The 19,629-nt window shown below is 33.8% G+C and overlaps 5 protein-coding genes across 6 annotated transcripts; 2 read left to right on the forward strand and 3 right to left on the reverse strand.

Moving 5' to 3' along the window:
- Nucleotides 1-48: 48 nt before the first annotated feature.
- LOC106372592 (THO complex subunit 4B-like) lies at nucleotides 49-1,598 on the reverse strand. 2 transcript variants are annotated; one of them, XM_048742690.1, is made up of 6 exons: nucleotides 1,313-1,598; nucleotides 1,016-1,207; nucleotides 875-943; nucleotides 582-811; nucleotides 371-456; nucleotides 49-340 (listed from the first exon to the last, which is right to left on the reverse strand). In XM_048742690.1, the coding sequence occupies exons 1-6, from the start codon at nucleotides 1,478-1,480 to the stop codon at nucleotides 261-263; spliced, it is 825 nt and encodes a 274-aa protein (XP_048598647.1). In that variant the 5' UTR covers nucleotides 1,481-1,598; the 3' UTR covers nucleotides 49-260. The 2 variants fall into 2 exon arrangements, with proteins under 2 accessions (XP_048598647.1, XP_013668290.2); XM_013812836.3 differs by having other exon boundaries at nucleotides 49-456.
- A 5,374-nt stretch (nucleotides 1,599-6,972) lies between these two features.
- LOC106372593 (short-chain dehydrogenase TIC 32 A, chloroplastic-like) lies at nucleotides 6,973-9,745 on the forward strand. The gene is made up of 8 exons (XM_013812837.2): nucleotides 6,973-7,233; nucleotides 7,544-7,775; nucleotides 8,312-8,391; nucleotides 8,532-8,685; nucleotides 8,800-8,878; nucleotides 9,025-9,109; nucleotides 9,182-9,228; nucleotides 9,377-9,745. The coding sequence occupies exons 1-8, from the start codon at nucleotides 7,116-7,118 to the stop codon at nucleotides 9,575-9,577; spliced, it is 996 nt and encodes a 331-aa protein (XP_013668291.2). The 5' UTR covers nucleotides 6,973-7,115; the 3' UTR covers nucleotides 9,578-9,745.
- A 1,537-nt stretch (nucleotides 9,746-11,282) lies between these two features.
- LOC106372595 lies at nucleotides 11,283-11,857 on the reverse strand. Its single transcript, XM_013812839.3, has one exon. It carries the CDS (start codon nucleotides 11,646-11,648, stop codon nucleotides 11,424-11,426), a length of 225 nt encoding a protein of 74 aa, XP_013668293.1. The 5' UTR covers nucleotides 11,649-11,857; the 3' UTR covers nucleotides 11,283-11,423.
- Nucleotides 11,858-15,219: 3,362 nt separating this feature from the next.
- LOC106372594 lies at nucleotides 15,220-16,112 on the forward strand. Its single transcript, XM_013812838.3, has 3 exons — nucleotides 15,220-15,419; nucleotides 15,563-15,668; nucleotides 15,777-16,112. Exons 1-3 carry the CDS (start codon nucleotides 15,279-15,281, stop codon nucleotides 15,902-15,904), a joined length of 375 nt encoding a protein of 124 aa, XP_013668292.2. The 5' UTR covers nucleotides 15,220-15,278; the 3' UTR covers nucleotides 15,905-16,112.
- Nucleotides 16,113-18,029: 1,917 nt separating this feature from the next.
- LOC106372598 (protein SODIUM POTASSIUM ROOT DEFECTIVE 1) lies at nucleotides 18,030-19,500 on the reverse strand. The gene is made up of 3 exons (XM_013812840.3): nucleotides 18,582-19,500; nucleotides 18,419-18,494; nucleotides 18,030-18,320 (listed from the first exon to the last, which is right to left on the reverse strand). Exons 1-3 carry the CDS (start codon nucleotides 19,404-19,406, stop codon nucleotides 18,187-18,189), a joined length of 1,035 nt encoding a protein of 344 aa, XP_013668294.2. The 5' UTR covers nucleotides 19,407-19,500; the 3' UTR covers nucleotides 18,030-18,186.
- Nucleotides 19,501-19,629: the final 129 nt, after the last annotated feature.

The raw sequence follows: 19,629 nt of genomic DNA on the forward strand, positions 1-19,629 counted from the left end.
TTACAATATGGTCCTTCATTAAATGAAACAAAAGGAAATTATCCAAAATTAACATAGTAACCATATCGAACTTAATAAGGATTTGAATTCCTCAGGACACACAGAACTTGTTTCTCTGAAACGCTCACAAAGAGAAGAAAAAGAAAAAAGCTAAACTCAGATAATGTTAAGACAATTGATATAAATCTAAATCTCATACTCATACAAAAGCATTATCATGCACTAAAGGAATACATTGCAATGGACTTTAGTCCCTTCTTTTAGCTTGTTTCCATTGCCGCCTTGTGATACTTGTCCAATTCAGCATCAAGATCCTCTGCAGATACCTTCTCATCACGTCCTCTTCCACTGCCACGACCACCGCCTCCTCCTCTACCTCCCCTGCCTCCTCTACCACCTCGGAAATTACCACCGCCAAAACCACCACGAGGCCGCCCCATAAAACCACCTCTTCCCCTGTTGTTCAAAAATTTAATAAGACCTAAAGGGAATTAATCAACCTATCATAATCTACATAGCTCACTAACTGAATAACAAGACATCAGCCATATCAACAAAGCATATCTGAGAAGAGCACAAACCTGAAGTTTCCATTAAAACCTCCATTGTAGTTCTCGTTAAAGTTGCCAAGTATCCCATTCGAAGGAAAGGGAAACTGAACTGGAGCAAGAGGTGTAGTAGGTGTTGGAGCTGAAAGATTCGTTCCAACGATCTCAATCTTCATCAGCTTCCCATCCAACTGAACATTATTGTAACGCTTGACAGCAGCCAAGGCATCACCACGCCGTGAAAAAACAACTTCAGCAGTACCCTAAAAAGCATGGTTTGATCAGGACAACCCTAAAAAACTCAGTAGCAGAAGAAAAGCTTATACCTTGGATCTTCCACTCTTATCATAGTGAAGCCCATAACGCTTAAGGTCACCAACCTCTGAGAAGAGCTCCTACAAAAACAAACCCAGCTCTAGATTAATCTCAAAGCCACCATCTTTACTCAGAGTAGAATAAAATGAGACCTTGATATCCTCGTTGGAGACACCATAGTCTAAGTTGGAGATGTAGAGCTTCGTCCCAGTCTCGATTGAAGATCCTCCTCCGACGCTTCCAAAGCCTCCAGACTGATTCCCAAAAGCCGCCGCCACACTCGCGTCGGTAGCGAAAACGTCGTTTTGCCACATTGGGTCTTGAGCTTGCTGTTGTTGTAACGGCTGAAGAAGAAACGAAAAACAGGTCTCAGCTATTTTAACCCTAAAGGAATTAATTCTCTGATGTGGACGGAAGATGTTAAGAGGAGATTAAAATCAATCGCTGACCCTTGAATACGGCGCCGTTCTGTTTCCTACTCTGTTAGAAAATCGCCGAGACGGACCGGAGCCACCGCCGAATCTACTAGAACCACCGTTGCCTCGGCCGCGAGATCCCGTTGGTTTTCGATTAGATTTGATGAGATCGTCAAGTGACATATCCAGGCCACCTGCCATCTTCGCCGGAGATTTTTCTCTGCTTCCGATGTGGAGAAGGGAGCTAGGGTTTCGTTGTAGTGATGACTCGAGAGAGAGAGAGAGAGAGAGGTAAGGCCTCGTAATTTTCGTATATTATTGCTGTTTGCCACAAACTTTTATTATTTTGCTAAATAGACCCTTCCATTCTTAATGGGCTATTAGAATCATATAAACTTACGGCCCATAGAGAGATAAAAATTGATGTACAATCTATTTGTAAAATACTAAACTTTCGGAGAACATAAACATATTTTTTTTTGTGTGTTTCAAAAACAAAATTGCTTATGTTCTCCGAAAATTTAGTATTTTACTGCTAATTTTATTTATTTTTTTGGTAAAAATTAGTTATATACACTATCAGACTTTCTATATCGACCAAGGAAAAATAAAAATACAACCACTCTATTTATGTTTACACATATAGAGAGAGATAAAAATTGATGTACAATCTATTGTTCTCCGAAAGTTTAGTATTTTACTGCCAATTGGTAGGTGTGTATACCCAGTATGTATTAAGTATTTTTAATTTTAGTTTCTATTTTTCACCATAGAAATTATCAATCATTTCTTCATTTAGTTTTTAGATCAAAAATATTAGTCATATAAACTTTTCTTTCTAAACAAAAATTATTATTATAGAAATATGTAATAAATTTTTAAATTAAGTTTTACAATTTCACTAGATACAAATAGAATTTATACTCTAGCCAATTATTTATTTTGTTTCAAAATCATTACATTCAATGAATTTATTTTTGGATTTTAAAGCTATATATATTTTCACAAGTGAATGTATATTACAAATACAAGATATTTTCAGATTAAAAAAAATTATTTTCACAAATGGAGGTATTAACCATTCAAATTTTTTAAGCTTACGAATTTTGGATTTTATTAAAGTTATTATTGTTAACTAAATAATATATTTTCATTTGGGAAAAAGACGAGATGCAAAAATTTGGTTTGTTTTTTAACATATTGAAATTCATTCACAATAAGAAGAAAACATGTTAAACATTTGCAAAGACTAGATGCTATAGTTTGGTTTGTTTTCACTCACAATACAAAAAAAAACATGTTAAACATTTGCATCGCTGACGGACCGTAAAGACCGGACATTGTTAGTTTTCAACAAACCAAAGTTTATCACCTACTTTTTACAAAATGAACAATAGTTTTAGTAAAATCCAAAATGTGTAAAACATTTTGCATGGTTAATACATTTATTTGTTAAAATAATAAAAATTTATTGTTAAATCTAAAAATATTTTGTATGAGAATATATATAGCTTTTAAAATCCAAAAATAAATAAATAATGTAACGAATTAGAAACAAATTGGTTAAAGTATAAATTCTACATGTATCTAATGTAGTTGCAAAAATAAAATAAAAAATGTATTATATATTTCTATAATAATATGTTCTGGTTTAGAAAATAAAGTTTATATGAGTAATTCTTTTAGCTTTAAAAAATAAATAAATAAATGGGTGATAACTTTTTATGGTGAAAAATAGAAACTTAAGTTAAAATTACTTGATACATACTTGGTATACATCAACCAACGACACCATCCTCTTCTCAGGCGACTCCTAGTCGTAATCGCGTGGGACGTCGCTCTTTGACACGAAAAGAGATGCTTTCCTTATATCAATAGGCATTAAGATGAAGGAAAAGAGTTAGTCACTATGAAGGCGAGAAGAATCATTTATAATAGAAAGAAACTGAGGGAGACTCGCTGCTCACCAGGGAGTGCCAGGGAGGGATTCGGAGACATGTTTATTATAAGAATTACACATTACACTCTTATTCATTGTCCGAGACTCCGTTGTATAAACAGAGAGAGTGGCGCTGGTTACTTCTCTAATGATCTACTACCAGATTTAACTACTTGGTCACGTTTGAACCAGTCTATGTACAAGCATTCGGTTGCAACATTAAAGAAGCTATGCACAAGATACCTCATGTACAAGGATAAGAACCTTGCTCTAGTTCCTTGGTAATGGTGATTACTCAAGAGGAAAATAACACTACGAGAATTAAGGCCTCGTAATTTTCGTAGATATTGTTATTTGCCACAAACTTTTTTTCTTTTGCTAAATAGACCCTTCAATCCCTCCCATTTTACTGTAAGACCACGCAAAAGATTCACTCATTTCATTAAAAAAAAATCTTCCCCACCCCCTCGGACCTAGTATGGGCAGTGGGCTATAAATCGGGAAGAATTACGATACATGCCACGCTTACTTTTAGCTAAAGCGACTATTTAATGGGGCCTAATGAACCATAAATATCAATGGCCCCATGCTCCTTCCTTTGAGATCTATCCAACGTACGTTCCTTGCCCATTTTTCTCCAGCCATTGTGAAAGACCTCTAGTCAAAGAAGTGCACAAGCCATGTGTCACACGCATTCCATGTATGGGCAACCGTGTTTGTGAATGAATATATCATCAGTACGTACATACAGATTAATGTACATTGGCAAACTTACAATCCATATCTGAATTCTATCTCCTTTAAAAAAAATGGATTATATATTAACAAGAATCCATCCATATCTAAGTCTAAGAAGCCGTAACCACTATACGGTAATTTTATCTCTTATCTGATCAAATGGGAAGGCATCAACGATGTTAATACAAAACACTAAACTAATCTTTTTGAGTTTTGATCTGTTGATCTGTTAACAGAATAATATTATTTTTAGCAAAAAAAAAATATATTATTAGTTGTATTTTCAAATAATAATAATGTAGTTAGTTGTAAATATAGAGTGTATTTACTAGCGGTTCACATGGTCACATCACTTCCCCATGCCACGAGCCGGACATCGTGTGCGGCTGTGCCTCTCGCCGCTGAGAATAGTAAATGCCATCGTTTTATGGAGTATGTATTTACTGAAACAGTTATAAATTAGTTTAGTTATTAACTAGCTGTTAGGTTTGTCGTTGCAGGCCATACAAAATACATCTTTGTTGTTAACCGGTTAGCGAGGACTACAATCTGCGCATGCTCGTGAGTCGTGAGGGCGACACACCGTTCGTTTTTTTATTAATTATAGTAAATCGTTTTTAAAAAATTATAAAAGTTGCGAGTAGAGTATTACTATTCAAGTTGGTTAAAAAAAGTTTTGGTTTTAGAAAGTTTAGAAGAAAAAAAAGTTTCGGCTTTAGTTCTCGTTCTGTCTTTTTTTACGACGACTCTCGTTCTGTCTTCTGAGTAAAATATATTTATAACTACAACTATAAAAAAATGGCTATGCTGACTTTGTGTGAGATGGTATAAAAGTTCGAAGAAGTTAAAATCTTAATAGCATGACAAGTGTGGTGAACTTATATGTCACCTAAATATTGGTTTAGTACACAACAAATCAATTGCTAAAATATCAAACTTCTTATATTAATCTTAAATTATTAACTTAACGTCCTTTGGTACAAGAAAAAATAAAGCTCTCAACTATCAGGACAAGCTGATCAATTATCTGTCATATAATTATACATATGCCACTAATCTCGGTAGTGGTGTAAATCTACCATCTAACTATAAAAATTCCCGCCAATTGGGGCAATGTAATTAATTACATCTAGCGTGTCATTTTCTGGCTTCCAGCAATCAATTTTGGAAGGCAAGAAAAGGCAAATAAATCCAAATCTCTTAGATGGGTTCTCTGAACTTGAAACGGGAAGTGAAAGGAACACATCTATGAGCACGGGCTATGAATTAAATAATAGTATAATACATTCTGCATGGGTGCTTTATCTTAGTATAGCTCTCTCTTTAACAGTTTAACTGCCGGTCCAAACAAAATTTAAACGACTCAAATATGCTTGATCACTAGAATGTTTTAGGCCAAAGTTCATACATTCTCATAAATCTTGAGTCATATCATGTTATATAGATTCATCTCAAATGTCAACTAGTCATAAATCAGGTTTTGTTTTAGATTTTCAGTCAGCTAACAACCAATTAATGAAATTTAATGGTTTTTTTTTCTAAGATTTGTTCACTTTGATGAAGTTTGTAATTTTGTTCTACCAGGCTCAGTTTTCGTTATCAATGCGGGTTCGATTTTGCGGTAAACAAGTGTTCCAATTTAGATGTATGCTTAGCTTATTAGCCGTTGTACTAGTTGTCAGTCTCCGTGTAGTTAGGTTTGAGTTTTTGTTTAGTTTTGTTTTTAATTGCTCTACTTCTTGTGTTTCTGTTCTTCTATCAAAAATCTCAAAATTGGTAATAAATTTTAACATTTTACCAAAAAAGTTTGTAATTTTGTCAAACTACAATATTTTTTAACATGGTTTTGTTTTTTCTCATACTGTTGTTATATTAAAAAAGAAGGTATGGTGTAGGTGTAGGTTTGCAATAAACAAAAATGTGTATATAAATAACAGATTTCTTTCATATGGAATAGTATTGTAAGCTTGAAATAATATACTATATATATTTAATTTGATAATTCTTAGTTGTGATTTTTAATAGTTGTAGTTTTTTCGTTTGAAGTGAACTCATTGCTTCAGTTGCATAACCTCACCAATTGTTTTGTAAGATGCAAAAAATAATTATTAAACTAAACGAATTTCCCTATAACAATTAGGAGGGAATCGGGTGAGTGGTAATATTCACTGGAATCACGTGAAGAAAGAAGGATGTCAAGTAGCTGCACACTTGTATTGTATAGCAGTAATAAGAAACCAACGGCTTCTCACCAAACATTCATTAATAATCAGGTCAACCCTATTTAGATTCAACAGTTAGCACCTTAATAACCTCCAAAATTTTGGGATTAGTCGTCAATCCCCAAATGTTACGTTACTTAGATTATGTTCAGTCATGGTTACCCGATAAATTAAATCCTGTTGTTGTAGCTTTAGAAGGACGAGGGGATACTAAAACCTAAAAAAGGAGTGGACACTACTACTAGAACTTGTGCAAATGACGAGGTATAACTTATTTAATACTTTTACAAATATCATTATAACGAAAAATGTGTATAACTTATAGATTAGAAAGACATGCTTTATTAAATGTTTTCGAATAGACTGGTTCAATAGAGAGGAAAAAATTGCCGTTGTCGGCAAATTAAAACCCAATGGCAGGGTTTCGTAGAGGAAAATGACTAAAAGTTTAGGCATTAACAACAACTTATTGAGAAGTGGACATGTTCTATTTGACCACGGCAAGTGTTCTCTCCCTCGAAAGAGATATGAACAAACAGTTTCTTAATTTGATCTACAATTAATATGCATGCACTGTCCATCGCCAGAAAAAAAAACATCATACAATTAAAATACATATACGTATGAAAAGTAAATACACATATAGTTATCTGTATTTGTGTGAAATAGGTATGTCTCTGATATTGTGTATTTACTATTCATAGATCCATTCACATAATAGTGTCCATGAAACTAGAAGACACCAAAAAGGCATTAATGATAGTTTCGCCACTTATATATATATATATATGTATATAATATATGTGATTCTCCCATAGTACCATATTATTCTCTAACTTCACTCTTCCTTCTTCGTCTGTTTCTCTCTCTCTCTCTCATATTGGTTCTTGAGAGATATCCGTGGACCTAAAAAAATAAAGAGGCCAATCTAGTAAAAATGGGAATATATTCTCTAATCACAGGGAGAAGAGGACCTAGTGGGTTTGGTTCAGCTTCAACTGCTGAAGAGGTTACTCAAGGGATTGATGCAACTCATCTCACTGCAATTATCACAGGTACATACATATATATATACGCGTACGATAAGTTGATTGTGTTTAACTATCAATGAAACAATTTAGATTACAGTTATGATACCATAACATCATTTTCACTAGATACATTTTGTGGTTTTTCCGGTTACAAAATTCGTTTGATTCAGTTTTTTTTTTAATTATTATATTTGTTGGTCATATCATAGAGGAATGTAGTCGCAAACGCAAAACTAAGTCAATGCCATCGTAGCTATATTCATTGCTAACATGAAATGTAAAATTGTTTAAACAAAAATTATATTAACTTGACGTGTGATTGTCATTGTAAAAGGAGGGACAGGAGGAATAGGGATGGAGACAGCAAGGGTAATGGCAAAGAGAGGTGCTCATGTGGTGATTGGTGCCCGAAACATGGGAGCTGCAGAAAACGCCAAAACTGAGATTCTCAGACAAAACGCAAACGCACGTGTCACACTGCTCCACTTAGATCTCTCTTCCTTCAAATCCATCAAAGCCTTTGTTCGCGACTTTCATGCCCTCCATCTTCCTCTCAATATCCTCATGTACTTCTTCTCCTCTCTCTTTCTATCACCCTTTAAATGCATTTTGACGGCCATTTTTAGCGTTTGGATCATAGATTTTACATTATATTGGTATTGAATGGTAAATGTTGCACGTCAGAGTCAAATAAAGTTAACTAACATCATCCAATATTTAGCGTTTTTTTTTACTTTTGATATTATGAACAGACAACGTCCCAAACTATATTGTAATGTTATTAATTTTACCATCTAGTTTTAACTGCTACTAATATTTTTAACGTAATACCAACTGCTAGTATGTTATTAAGTTTACTATTCCTGTGTGGTACCTACCACATGAGAACCACAATTAATCCCAGTCCCAGAACCTAACCTAGCAGTGTTTATGACCAGATTAATATGTACATTTATAACTTCTACCAAGGAAAATGATTTTTTTTACTTATGGATACCTGTTAATATTGATATACATAGCACAAGTTTATCAGTGGAAGTATGAAACTGTATAAATTGCCTCTATATGGATATAAATTAATGTACAAAAATGGTGTCTGCAGAAACAATGCAGGAGTTATGTTCTGTCCGTACCAACTCTCTGAAGATGGAATCGAACTGCAGTTTGCTACAAATCACATTGGTAATTGTCCTTTTTCTATGTCTATATATAAAGTTAAGAAGCTTTTAGTTTAGTATTTAAAAAAAAATAGACCTAAAAACTGAAACATCTTGGGCAGCTAAAAGATTGAAAAGTTAATTGTTGATGTGTATACAATGTAGGTCATTTTCTGTTGACAAACTTGCTCCTAGACACAATGAAGAACACTGCTAAAACCAGTGGTGTTGAAGGAAGAATTTTGAACCTATCATCCATAGCTCATATCTATACTTACCAAGAAGGAATCCAATTCAACAGCATCAATGACATTTGCAGGTAAATTCTTTAGTTGTTCCAAAACTTAGATTAATCTTGCAATTTGCAGCGTTTAAAACCTTTACTATCTTTCACACTGTATATCTTATATAACCATCTCGTTCTGTTTTCCAGTTACTCGGATAAAAAAGCTTACGGACAATCGAAACTAGCCAATATATTGCACGCTAATGAGCTCTCGCGTCAGCTTCAGGTTGCCTTCACACACATGAACAATACATCTAAGTATATAACAAACGAACAAACAAACCCAAAATCGGATTTTGTCTTTGGTTAGTTACTTGGAAGAACAAAAGAACTGATCAAAATGTTTTTTGGGGACATTGTTTTGTTTGGTAGGAAGAGGGAGTGAACATAACAGTGAATTCAGTTCACCCAGGCCTCATCCTCACCAATCTCTTCCAACACACTGCTATTTTAATGAGTAAACTTTCTTTCTCTGTTTTTCTATAGATAATATCCTTTTTATTTTATTCTAACGTCCATGTTTTCACAGGGTTTTTGAAGTTCTTCAGCTTTTACTTGTGGAAAAATATACCTCAGGTACTACAATACTAATAGAATCCTTAGACTTAGCCAGATTCAAGATATAATCCTATGACATTAATGCTAATTAACATCTCGTACTTAAAATGTGGGAAATAAAAGACAAATACTATGAGTATGACATTTTGATACTATATTCTGTCAGGGAGCAGCTACAACATGTTATGTTGCTCTGCACCCAAGTCTGAAGGAGGTAACGGGAAAGTACTTTGCAGATTGCAATGAAGTGACTCCAAGCAAACTTGCTAGAGATGAGACTTTGGCACAAAAACTCTGGGATTTCAGCGTTAAGCTCATCAACTCTGTCTCGAAAAAGAACTACCTTGGTTTCGAGGACACAAGCTAAAGAATTAATAAGAAGAATCTCTTGTTGTCCCTTAAGAGTGAAGAGTGAAATGTGTGAGATATGGATGTGATGTATTGTTTCAAAAAAAACGATGTTATCGAGTGAATATGTTCGTGATCATCTTTTCATAGCATGGACAATAAAAAAGGGTTGTTCACAACTTGATTATTACGTGGAAGATTCACTTTCTCTAACCTAACAGCTAAAAATCAAGAAATAAAAGAGTGAAATAAATATACATGACAACGAAGAGCATGCAGCAACGTGACAAACTCTTAGCCGTACGAATACTCCTACGTCCTACCTGTTCTAAAAGGAGATAATTTTCTGAGACAGAGAGTTCAATAGTTAAACCATCCACTATTAATCTGTAATTTCTATTACCGCAGCATTCCTATTAACGAGACACCCTAAGAAAGCAACCATGGAACAGAACGTGAAGCGAACCTGATTAGGTTTATTTTGTTCGGTCCAGTCTAGAAGTCGGTAATAGCAAACCAACTCAAATGATATGATGTGCTTTTAGTGACATCTCACATCCTCTAACGGTGATAGGGCATCTCCAACCTCAATCCATTTTTTCCTTTAAAATAGAGTAAAACTGATTATGGAGTAAACAATACTTTAGTCCAACTTCATATCTCATATCATAATAGACTTTATTTCATCTTTTTTTTTTTTTCATCACTCATTATGAAGTAACTAACATAGTTGGAAAGAGAGAAACTGATTATTTACACAGTTGGAAAAATAATCAATAGACGTTCAAAAGAAAGTGCCCGATTGAGATATCAATTAGCATGTTGTCATTTGCAGTTCATTTTGTATATTTTATAAAATTTAAATAATACATTGACGATAAAATTTATAACCAACTTGGAAATTAAAATTTATGTTGACTATTTGCTTAAATGAATAAAATAAAATATGTAATCAATGCTTTAAAATACATCTTAAGTCAGAAAGAAGGGTGAAAAATGAAGAAGATCATCTATCTTTCTTTTTTTTTTCTGGTCAAACTACATTTTATTACTAAAAAAGGAAGAAAATCATCTATCTATACATAAGATATAAGCAAATACTATCTACGTTTAAGAATAATACATATTTTAGGATTTTTACATTTATTAATAAAACATAATAAAATTTAGTATATAATTTTTTGTAATTTTATATTTCCTATATTTCTAAATCGGTAAAACTTAAAAACGTAATTAATGTTCTTGAAATTGATAATTTTTATTATTAATTGACAAAAATTATATTTAAATATAAAATATATATCTTTTTAAAACAAATTATTATTTTAGAATATTTAAATTTTAAAACGGAGAGAATACTACTACTCTTTGAATTGATTTAATATACTAACAAAATTCTGTATTTATTATTGAGTTTTGCGTCTAGTTGATATATTTTAATATAATTGTTTCCGGACTTCAAAGCCTTTTCATATTTCAATGTAGAAGACCCACGAATCTCGCGGTCAATGTCAACTATAGCTTGTAAGATTCAGATAAAATTTTCAAAATATGGTAATTTCTTAATATTTACACGAAAAAGGCAATTCTGAATCACAGTTTTACCACAGTAAATTTTGCTTGTCACGATTTAGAACATCAAAATATGTTATAAACTTATAAGCTTTCCCCTGTATTATTCATTCAACACCAGCAGAAGTCCAAAATCATTTAACATATGTAAATACAAAATTACGATCGATTCATTATCATTTCAGTTATTAAACAAAGACAAATCTGATCATTAAGCGAGAGCTTTAAAAGAAGACAGAAGAACAACAACAAAATGGCTTATATTTTAAATTAAAACAAAGGATAATTTGATATCAATTAGAAGAGGCGTTCCCTTCCTTGCTAACATTGTCGTCATTGCTGTGACGGTTTGCCGGAGGAGCTGCCGGAGATGGCGGAGGGATCTGATGGCGTGGTGGCTGAGAAGGGATAGAGGATGGAGGATTTGCTGTGAGAGAGATGTCTGAGAGATCCTCGAGAGAGATAGGAAAAACGGTCTGAGAAGGTCTTCTCTGGTGACGGCTTGGTCTCTCCGACATTGTGAGTTGTGGATTCAGACAAGATGGATAGGGAGCAGAGAAAGAGAGAGAGAGATAGAGATAGAGAGAGAGTGTTTGATTTGTTTCGAGTGATGAGATCGAGATAGTGAGTTTATATAGGGAGGGTTAAAACACATGGGGTTAGGTAGACGGTGATTATCCGAATTGAGCGCATGTAATGGTAAATTCTTTTGTTTAAATAATAGTCAATTTATAATTTTTTACTATTATAAAAAGTATGAATTAAATGAAATATGGAACTCTTTGCAAAGTAGAAAGATATTCGATCCTACTACATTTGAAGTAAGTGATTATCAGAGTTGAAGAAGAATTCGTTTTAAAAACTCTTTCCAACGTGTACCACCATTGGTTCTATGTATTTAGTAATTATCTTTAATGTTTTCATAGTTTTGTGCATGGTCAGATGATTCAGATCCAAAGTTATGAATAGTAAACATCTCCAACAAGTCAAAATACAAGTTACCTAAAAAGGTCTGACTTTGCTTAGGCAAATGTTTAACTAAGATTTGACCATAAAATTATACGTGTTTTAGGTAAATAAGTTGCAATGTATCCATCAGATACACGAGTCCACACGGCGTAGGAGATCGATACATGGTTAGTTGTATCTGAATAGTAATACTTCTGCAGTATCTTATTGGTGAAAAAAGTAATTACTACAATTAATTGTAATCTTCTCCAATAACCAACAAAGTTCATTGCATTTAGTGGTAACCGATAAGTTCACTGCATTTGCTGAGAACATGTGACATGTAAAAAAATATAGGTCTGACAGATATTAAAAACTCCCGATAAGATTTTTGAACATTAAATTAGGAACCCTCAATTATTTTATGATTGTAATAACTTTACTTTTTCCTGCCTAGAGGACAAACATTTCTCCCCCATGTGGGGAGATGTCAGTCTCATTGGAAGTAAATGTTGTTACAAGTCCCGTAGAGTCATACAGACACGTATGCAAATACGTATGATGATTAAAAATTTGGAGTTGTTTTTTTTTTTAAATGATCTAAAGAAGTTACAGTACATATTGTTGTAGATGATTCAAACACAAATGGGAACCTACATACACAGAGGGTAAAGAGGTAAAGACCAAAGACAAACACAGAGAGTTATGGACACTGCTAATTATAGATGAACTCGGAAGTTCGCTGGATCTCTAGCAACTTCAGTAGTTCGTTGTGCCACTGCACTGGAGTTGGGCTTTATTGGGCTTTGTGACTCTCAGCACACGTGAAAATAGTTTAGGCCCGTAGATATGACAAACGTTTACCAATCAAACTCGGATGATAACTGAGCAAAAATTGTTTTGGAAGTATGATCACAGCGCTAATTATTTGGGTTTCATTTTCGTTTTCTCTGAAATTGTTTAGCTTTGACTGCTTTTACAAAAAAAAAAAAAAAATCATATTAGGGTTTGTTCAGTAAATATGCATTGAGATTAGATTAGATGGTTTATAAATAGATGAGTATTTATGCATACACTGCGAATGAAATTGCGTTAAACAGAAAAATATATACCAGTTCAAAAAAAAAATATATATATATATATATACCAGTTAAAATATATATATATATATATATATATATACCAGTTCAAAATAAATAAATATATATATATATACTGCAGCTATTTTGAATTTATATATTCTTATTGTTTCCACTTCCAAAGTATTTGTTGAAACCGGTACCAGCTGATGGATGTGTGTTGCAATAACTATATTGTATTAGTGATCTTGTGAACTTTGTACCAGCTATTGAGTTTCCCAACAAGGAGTCCTTCGAAAAATACCGTTACCAAACTTGGTGTTGGTGGTCCCCCAAATGGCCAAAAGGTTCGAGAATCCAACAAAAGAAGATGTGGGGGAAACACACGTACATCGAACTCATGTCCTAGTATACTAAGTACTTATAATTTTGTGGAACACAGTACTGGGGGTTAGTTTTGATTTTATCGGAATGATGGGTTGAGAAAATAACAAACCACATCGTCATATAATAGTACGTGAGTAAGTGAGTTGAATGTACGAATGTTAGTATTTTGTTTCCAACCAACGTTTGTCAGGGAATTGCATTTTGGATTTGTTATTTGTAAGACTATTTTCTATAAAACCCATATTATTCATTATATAATGTGGTATCATACTACAACCTCTCTTGGCCATTACCATTACCACTACCCGTCCATATGGGTTCCGGACAAACACACACACCCGTGAACTGTCCATTTCCATATGTATTTTTTATAAAACCCATATTATTCATTATATAATGTGGTATCATATTACAACCTCTCTTGGCCATTACCATTACCATTACCCGTCCATATGGGTTCCGGACACACACACACCCGTGAACTGTCCATCTCCATAAGTATACTTTATTTGATATACACTTGTTGTTTGGTTCATTGAAAAAGTTAGGCTGACGTTTGATTTTATATATAATGAAATGGCATAATTGTTGTTGTAAAATGCTTCATAAAACTTAGCCAAACTTTCATTTATCAACCTAACATTAAAAGGGGCTTTTTTATTCCACAACACTGTTTTTGTCGTAGCACTATCAACCAATACCAGACAAGATCTAAACTGTCTTACTTTTTGCTATAATTTTAATTATTCAATCTGATGCTGGTGTAAAACTAGGCCATGAAATAATCTCTTACTTCGGTTTTTGTTAGGTGAGCTCAAATCAAATTAAGAATTTGAACCATCATAATTGAAAAACAGCGGTTTTGAGTTGAATTGTAAATAGTATTCATTAGTAAGATATATTTTGTAAAAATAAAACTCTCACGGTCTAAACATGTCAGTTCAAAACCAAAATTGTCGGTAGCTGGTACGAACAAACATGTAAATTATCGACAAAAGACCATGTAAATCAATAGAAGTAGTTTAGAATTTGGTGGCATTACTACAGGGCAAAATACAAAAGAATATGATTAATTAGATACTAATGACATGAACACATAAAAGCACTATTTAACAGATGCTAAAGGATAATGATTACGGTCATACTTTTACTATTAAGTATTAACCATATAGGTGGGTCTAACTTCACGTGGTTCGGGCTCCATCGTCACGTAAGCTTACCAGTTATGCATAGTTCATTGCATTCCCCGTCCCGTCCCGTAAAATCTCTTGTAATCTCCTCTCAACCAATCATAAGCAGAAGCCCACGTGGGATTATGGGACCCATCACGATCCCAAAGTTACAAGTCAGCTCTCAGCAGCTGATACTAGCAGAAACCACCACCCCCTTTCGATTAAGGATAATATATTTAATTATTAAAATATTAGGAATATGTCATTGTATCATTTCTTTTATTTCTAACTGATATATGCTCTTTGAGTCTCTTTTTTTACTTTATGTTCTTCTAATTATCAGTTATCAGGTTGTATAATCACTATTAGCTGATTCCATGAATATAAACATAAACATGTCAATTTAAATTAAAAAGCAACATACGTGATTTGAATTTTAGTTACCTATAATCAATAAAAATAAAACAAACCCTTGTCCATTTTAGGCCATTCCGTCACTATATAATAAAAAAAACATTTTCTCCTTTTCTCTTCTAGATATTTTGTCTTATAAATATTTTTGATGTCCATCTTCATTTCTTTTCTTGTAGTGTTTTCACCTGCCTTCTTCTTCCCTCATCATTTCTCTCGACATACGAAACTACTCTTTAAATCTCATATCATGGGTGATCATAACAGCTCACAAGCATCTTACATACATTTGGTACCGATTTTAATCACTTTTTCTTGTTCTCAAATCACTCTGATCTTGACATGTCGTCTCTTGGTTGATGCTGATTATATGGTATATACTATACGATCGTCATTCCTCATCATAGTATACAAATTGTCTTTTATGGGACGCAGGTGCATCATTTGATAGAAGAATGTATAGTACTCAACATGGGCAAAGAAGAGTGTATGGATGCTCTGTTCAAGCATGCTAATATCAAGCCTATCATCACTTCCACAGGTAAACACACACAAAACACATCCCTGACACACACACATATATATCTATATATATGGAAATTAATAGATATATTAGATATGAATATACGATAACTGGTAAATTTGGCAGTGTGGAAGGAGCTAGAGAAAGAGAACAAAGAGTTCTTCGAGGCATACGAGAGAAGAAGAGAAGAAATAGCGACCGAGAAAGAGACAGCTCGAATAATCCAAGATTTGCTCTCACGAACTACAATCTAAGATCACGACACCTTCGTACTTACACATACATATATGCATGTGTTTTTATATATGTATGTATGAATGAACCGATTCTATATGCTTTAAAATATGTACTTTTATTTTTCAGAAGGGAATGAATAAGCTTTCACCAATGGAAAATATGCTTTTCATTTTACTTCCTAATTGAAGATTTGTATCATCTTATAACTATGATACGATTTGTTTAGATTGTGGCGATTTTACGGTAAGAAAACTGACAGACATCGAATGGTGGATATGCCACGTGAAATACACGTGGAATGACGTGGGAATGTTCGTCACTGCATAGGATTGCGTGTTAGGATTTGGTGATGACTGTTAAAAGCTATGGTTGCCTTTTTGTTTTCTTGTCTTTTTAGTGTTGAAGCTAAAGGTTGGTTTGTATGGCGAAGAACTATTACTCTCATCTTTTATTTATTGCTCCCTCCATATTCAAACACCGTATTTTCGGTCTATTAATTGGACCGACCCGACTGGACCATTCTTTAACTTTTTCCGTATGTATAGAGATGAATAATAGTGGACGAACATCGGTATGTACTTGAGATGACAAATTTAGTTTCAAATAAGTTATATACGTTATTCATTTCTTCTTATTTACTTTTACAATATTAATCTCATTCTGATTTGTGAGCCTGTAAAAGTTAATAGTTTTGGCCAATTGATTTTCATTGGCTGTCAGTTGAAGCGTGACAAACAACATCTTGTAAATAAACTTCGACATGGTCTATACTCGTTATAACTGAACCAATAGACATCTATACTATGTTAAAGTATTCCTAAATAAACGGATCGTATTTGTTAAAATATATGACTGAAGTTAAATCACATATCAAACAACATACAATCTTTGTTTATATTTCTATAGATAAAAACATGTCAAAGTGATTACAAACGAGATTAAATTCCTCTCTCAGATTGTTGATCTTGGACATCTGCTTTACAAGACACTGTTAATGTTTCCCCTATGGATTGCCCAATTTGTTTTTTTTTTCCTTTACACCGTTTGCCAAATTTAAAAGAACAAACAAGTACCTAAATGTAAAAGTCAGTCAACATTGTTTCTTCAAAATTGAGTGTGGTACCATTTTTTTTACTTTCAGAGTTTGCAAAACGAAATTTAAATTCTAGAAAGCGAACAAGAAAAGATGTCAACACCACAAAAGAGAAAAAGAGCAAGCAAGAAAACGAAATGTTTAAAACGACAAACTTTGGAAACACCAATGAATACGTAATGTAATGTTTTTCATGCAGTTTCAGTTATTTTATTTTCTATTTGTTATTAGAAAAAAGTTTTGGACGGTCCATTTTATTTGCGTAAACTTCGCATATACTTGTTGTTCTAACGTTAACATCACATTTGCTCAATCTAAGTGTTTTCATGAACTGTAGAAATCAAAACAAAAATTCGTAGCCACAAGTTCACACGAGTATAAGACGAAAAAGAGTTCCAATGAAGAAAAAAAATCAGCAAATGATGGGATTCTTTTTTGTTGTGATTCAGTTATGACTTTTGTTTTGTATGAGTAATGCTGATACTAGCGGTAACCTAAAGAGGACTAACTTCTTAGACGTCATGACAACTAGGTTTATTAGAATGGAAACCAGCGAAATGATTAAAAGTTTAAAACGAATCAAAGACATTGAATAAAAACAATGAGATTTTGTTTTATTTGTATTGATATGAAGGGATTGATGATGAAATCTACTATCTAAATGATGCCTCTATCGCGATGAAAGGATGTTTTTCATTTCATACACACTTTAACCAAATATTAAACTTTTAGTTTTGTCAATGAAGATTTTTGAATCCTCATCATAGTCCAACATTCCAGCTTCCTAATCCATATACTCCCCCCCCCCCCCCCCCCCCCCCAAACATAAAACTCACTAGTCCTCTAAGAACTCCCAAGTTTATTTTGACAAAATCGGTTATCTATAGTAAGCCCAATAAGCCTGTAAATCTGTAAATTATTTAGCTAGTAAAAGCCCCAAGATAAGGCGACGCATTTTAATTCTCTCAACAGCATTTTGTTTTGCTTTGGTATCTTCCCCTTTGGTAGAATCATTACTTTTTTTTTTTGGTAAACTGCTCGATACTAACTACTTAAGAAATTTTGTAAATTCTGATGCCAACACACACAATGAACTTACAAAAGAGAGTAACGTTTTTCACAAACTGTCTTCCAAAATAAACATAACAACACTGAAGAAAACATAGCAATAAACTTAACAGAAAAAGGAATACATGTAAAGAGAGATTACTTCTGAATAGTCTCAGGCCACACCTGGGCGTTTTTAACTTTGGAAATACTCGCTAGCACAGCTAACGGCGTTACGTCTCCTGTCACAGTAACCTTCTTCGCAGCGAAGTCTATGTTAAACGACGTCACGCCTACACACAACGACCAAAAACACCAAAACAGAGTATTTTAACAACCTTAAAGATCGAAAGATAAAATTCAACAATATAATTAAATTAATTGTTAATACCTTTCAGTTTCGAAAGATGTTTCTTGACTTTTCCTGCACAGCCTTTGCAGTGAAGTGACACTCTCAAGACTACCACCTTTAAAAGAAATATTGTTTTAAGTTTTGTTTCAGACATAACTTCATGCTTGCAAAAGTTAAAGTAATATTTTGTTCGATGATTTACTTGGTCAGAAGATGAGTTATTCTCCATTGGCGGCGGCGACGGTGGAGGAGGAGGTGGTGGAGGTTGTGGAGGAGAGAACTTGAAATCCGGAGACGAAACATCTTTATCTTCAAGAGAGCTTTGAGATGCTGTCGGAGAAGCTTTTGTGTGTTCGGACAAAGGATTATCTGGAGATGAAACATCTTTATCTTCATGAGAGCTTTGAGATGCTATCGGAGAAGCTTTTGTGGATTCATAGAAAGGATTATTCGGAGACATAACCGGGTCATAGTCCAAGAATCCATCGAAGAAATCAGGTTGCTTATTCTCCAAGAAAGAAGAAGAAGAGAGATGCTTAGAGGCGTTTATTACCAATCTATCTTCATGAGTCTTATCCAAATCTTCATCCATGGTTATCTCCGGTTCAATAGGTACTGGAATCGGGTCAGAGTCCACAAACCCGTCAAAGAAAACCGGGTTGCTCAGTAAGTACCTTGAAGAACCTTGAGGAGTGTCACTGGTAAAACAACTAATGGGCGACTTACCAGCGTCAAATTGATTTTTCTTGCTCTTCCTCTTCGAAACACGTGTTGTCTCGCTGCTCTCTAGACCAAGTCTAGTCTTGAGAGGAGTATGATACGTAGAAGACGAAGAAGGAGGAGCAGATGAGGAGTTGTGGTTAGGAGAAGGTGGAGGAGTGAACCTCCGACCGTCACGTATGATTGGGTTATGACGGTCGATGGCTCGACCACCGAGCCGGACCGTGGGTGAAGAAGAAGAAGGTTGTGAGGGTTGGTCCATGGTTGAGCAAATGTTTCTTGTTGATGCTTGAGATGCACATAACATTTTTAATGCTCTTTTTTTTTTTTCTTACGATGTAAAATAGTTTTAAGAAACAGTCTATAGTTGTTGTATAGAAATAAAAATGGGGAGAGGTTGCTTTGGTGACATAAATGTATATATTTAGGTTCTGTTAAAAGATAATTTTTTGGTTGAGAGAATCGACTTTAAAAAAAGTAGTATTGTTATTCGGATTCTTATCAAACCAATGTATTGAGATTGTTAGGTG

The sequence above is a fragment of the Brassica napus genome, chromosome A10 (genome assembly GCF_020379485.1).
Source record: "Brassica napus cultivar Da-Ae chromosome A10, Da-Ae, whole genome shotgun sequence".
In the NCBI taxonomy this organism is placed as follows: domain Eukaryota; kingdom Viridiplantae; phylum Streptophyta; class Magnoliopsida; order Brassicales; family Brassicaceae; genus Brassica; species Brassica napus.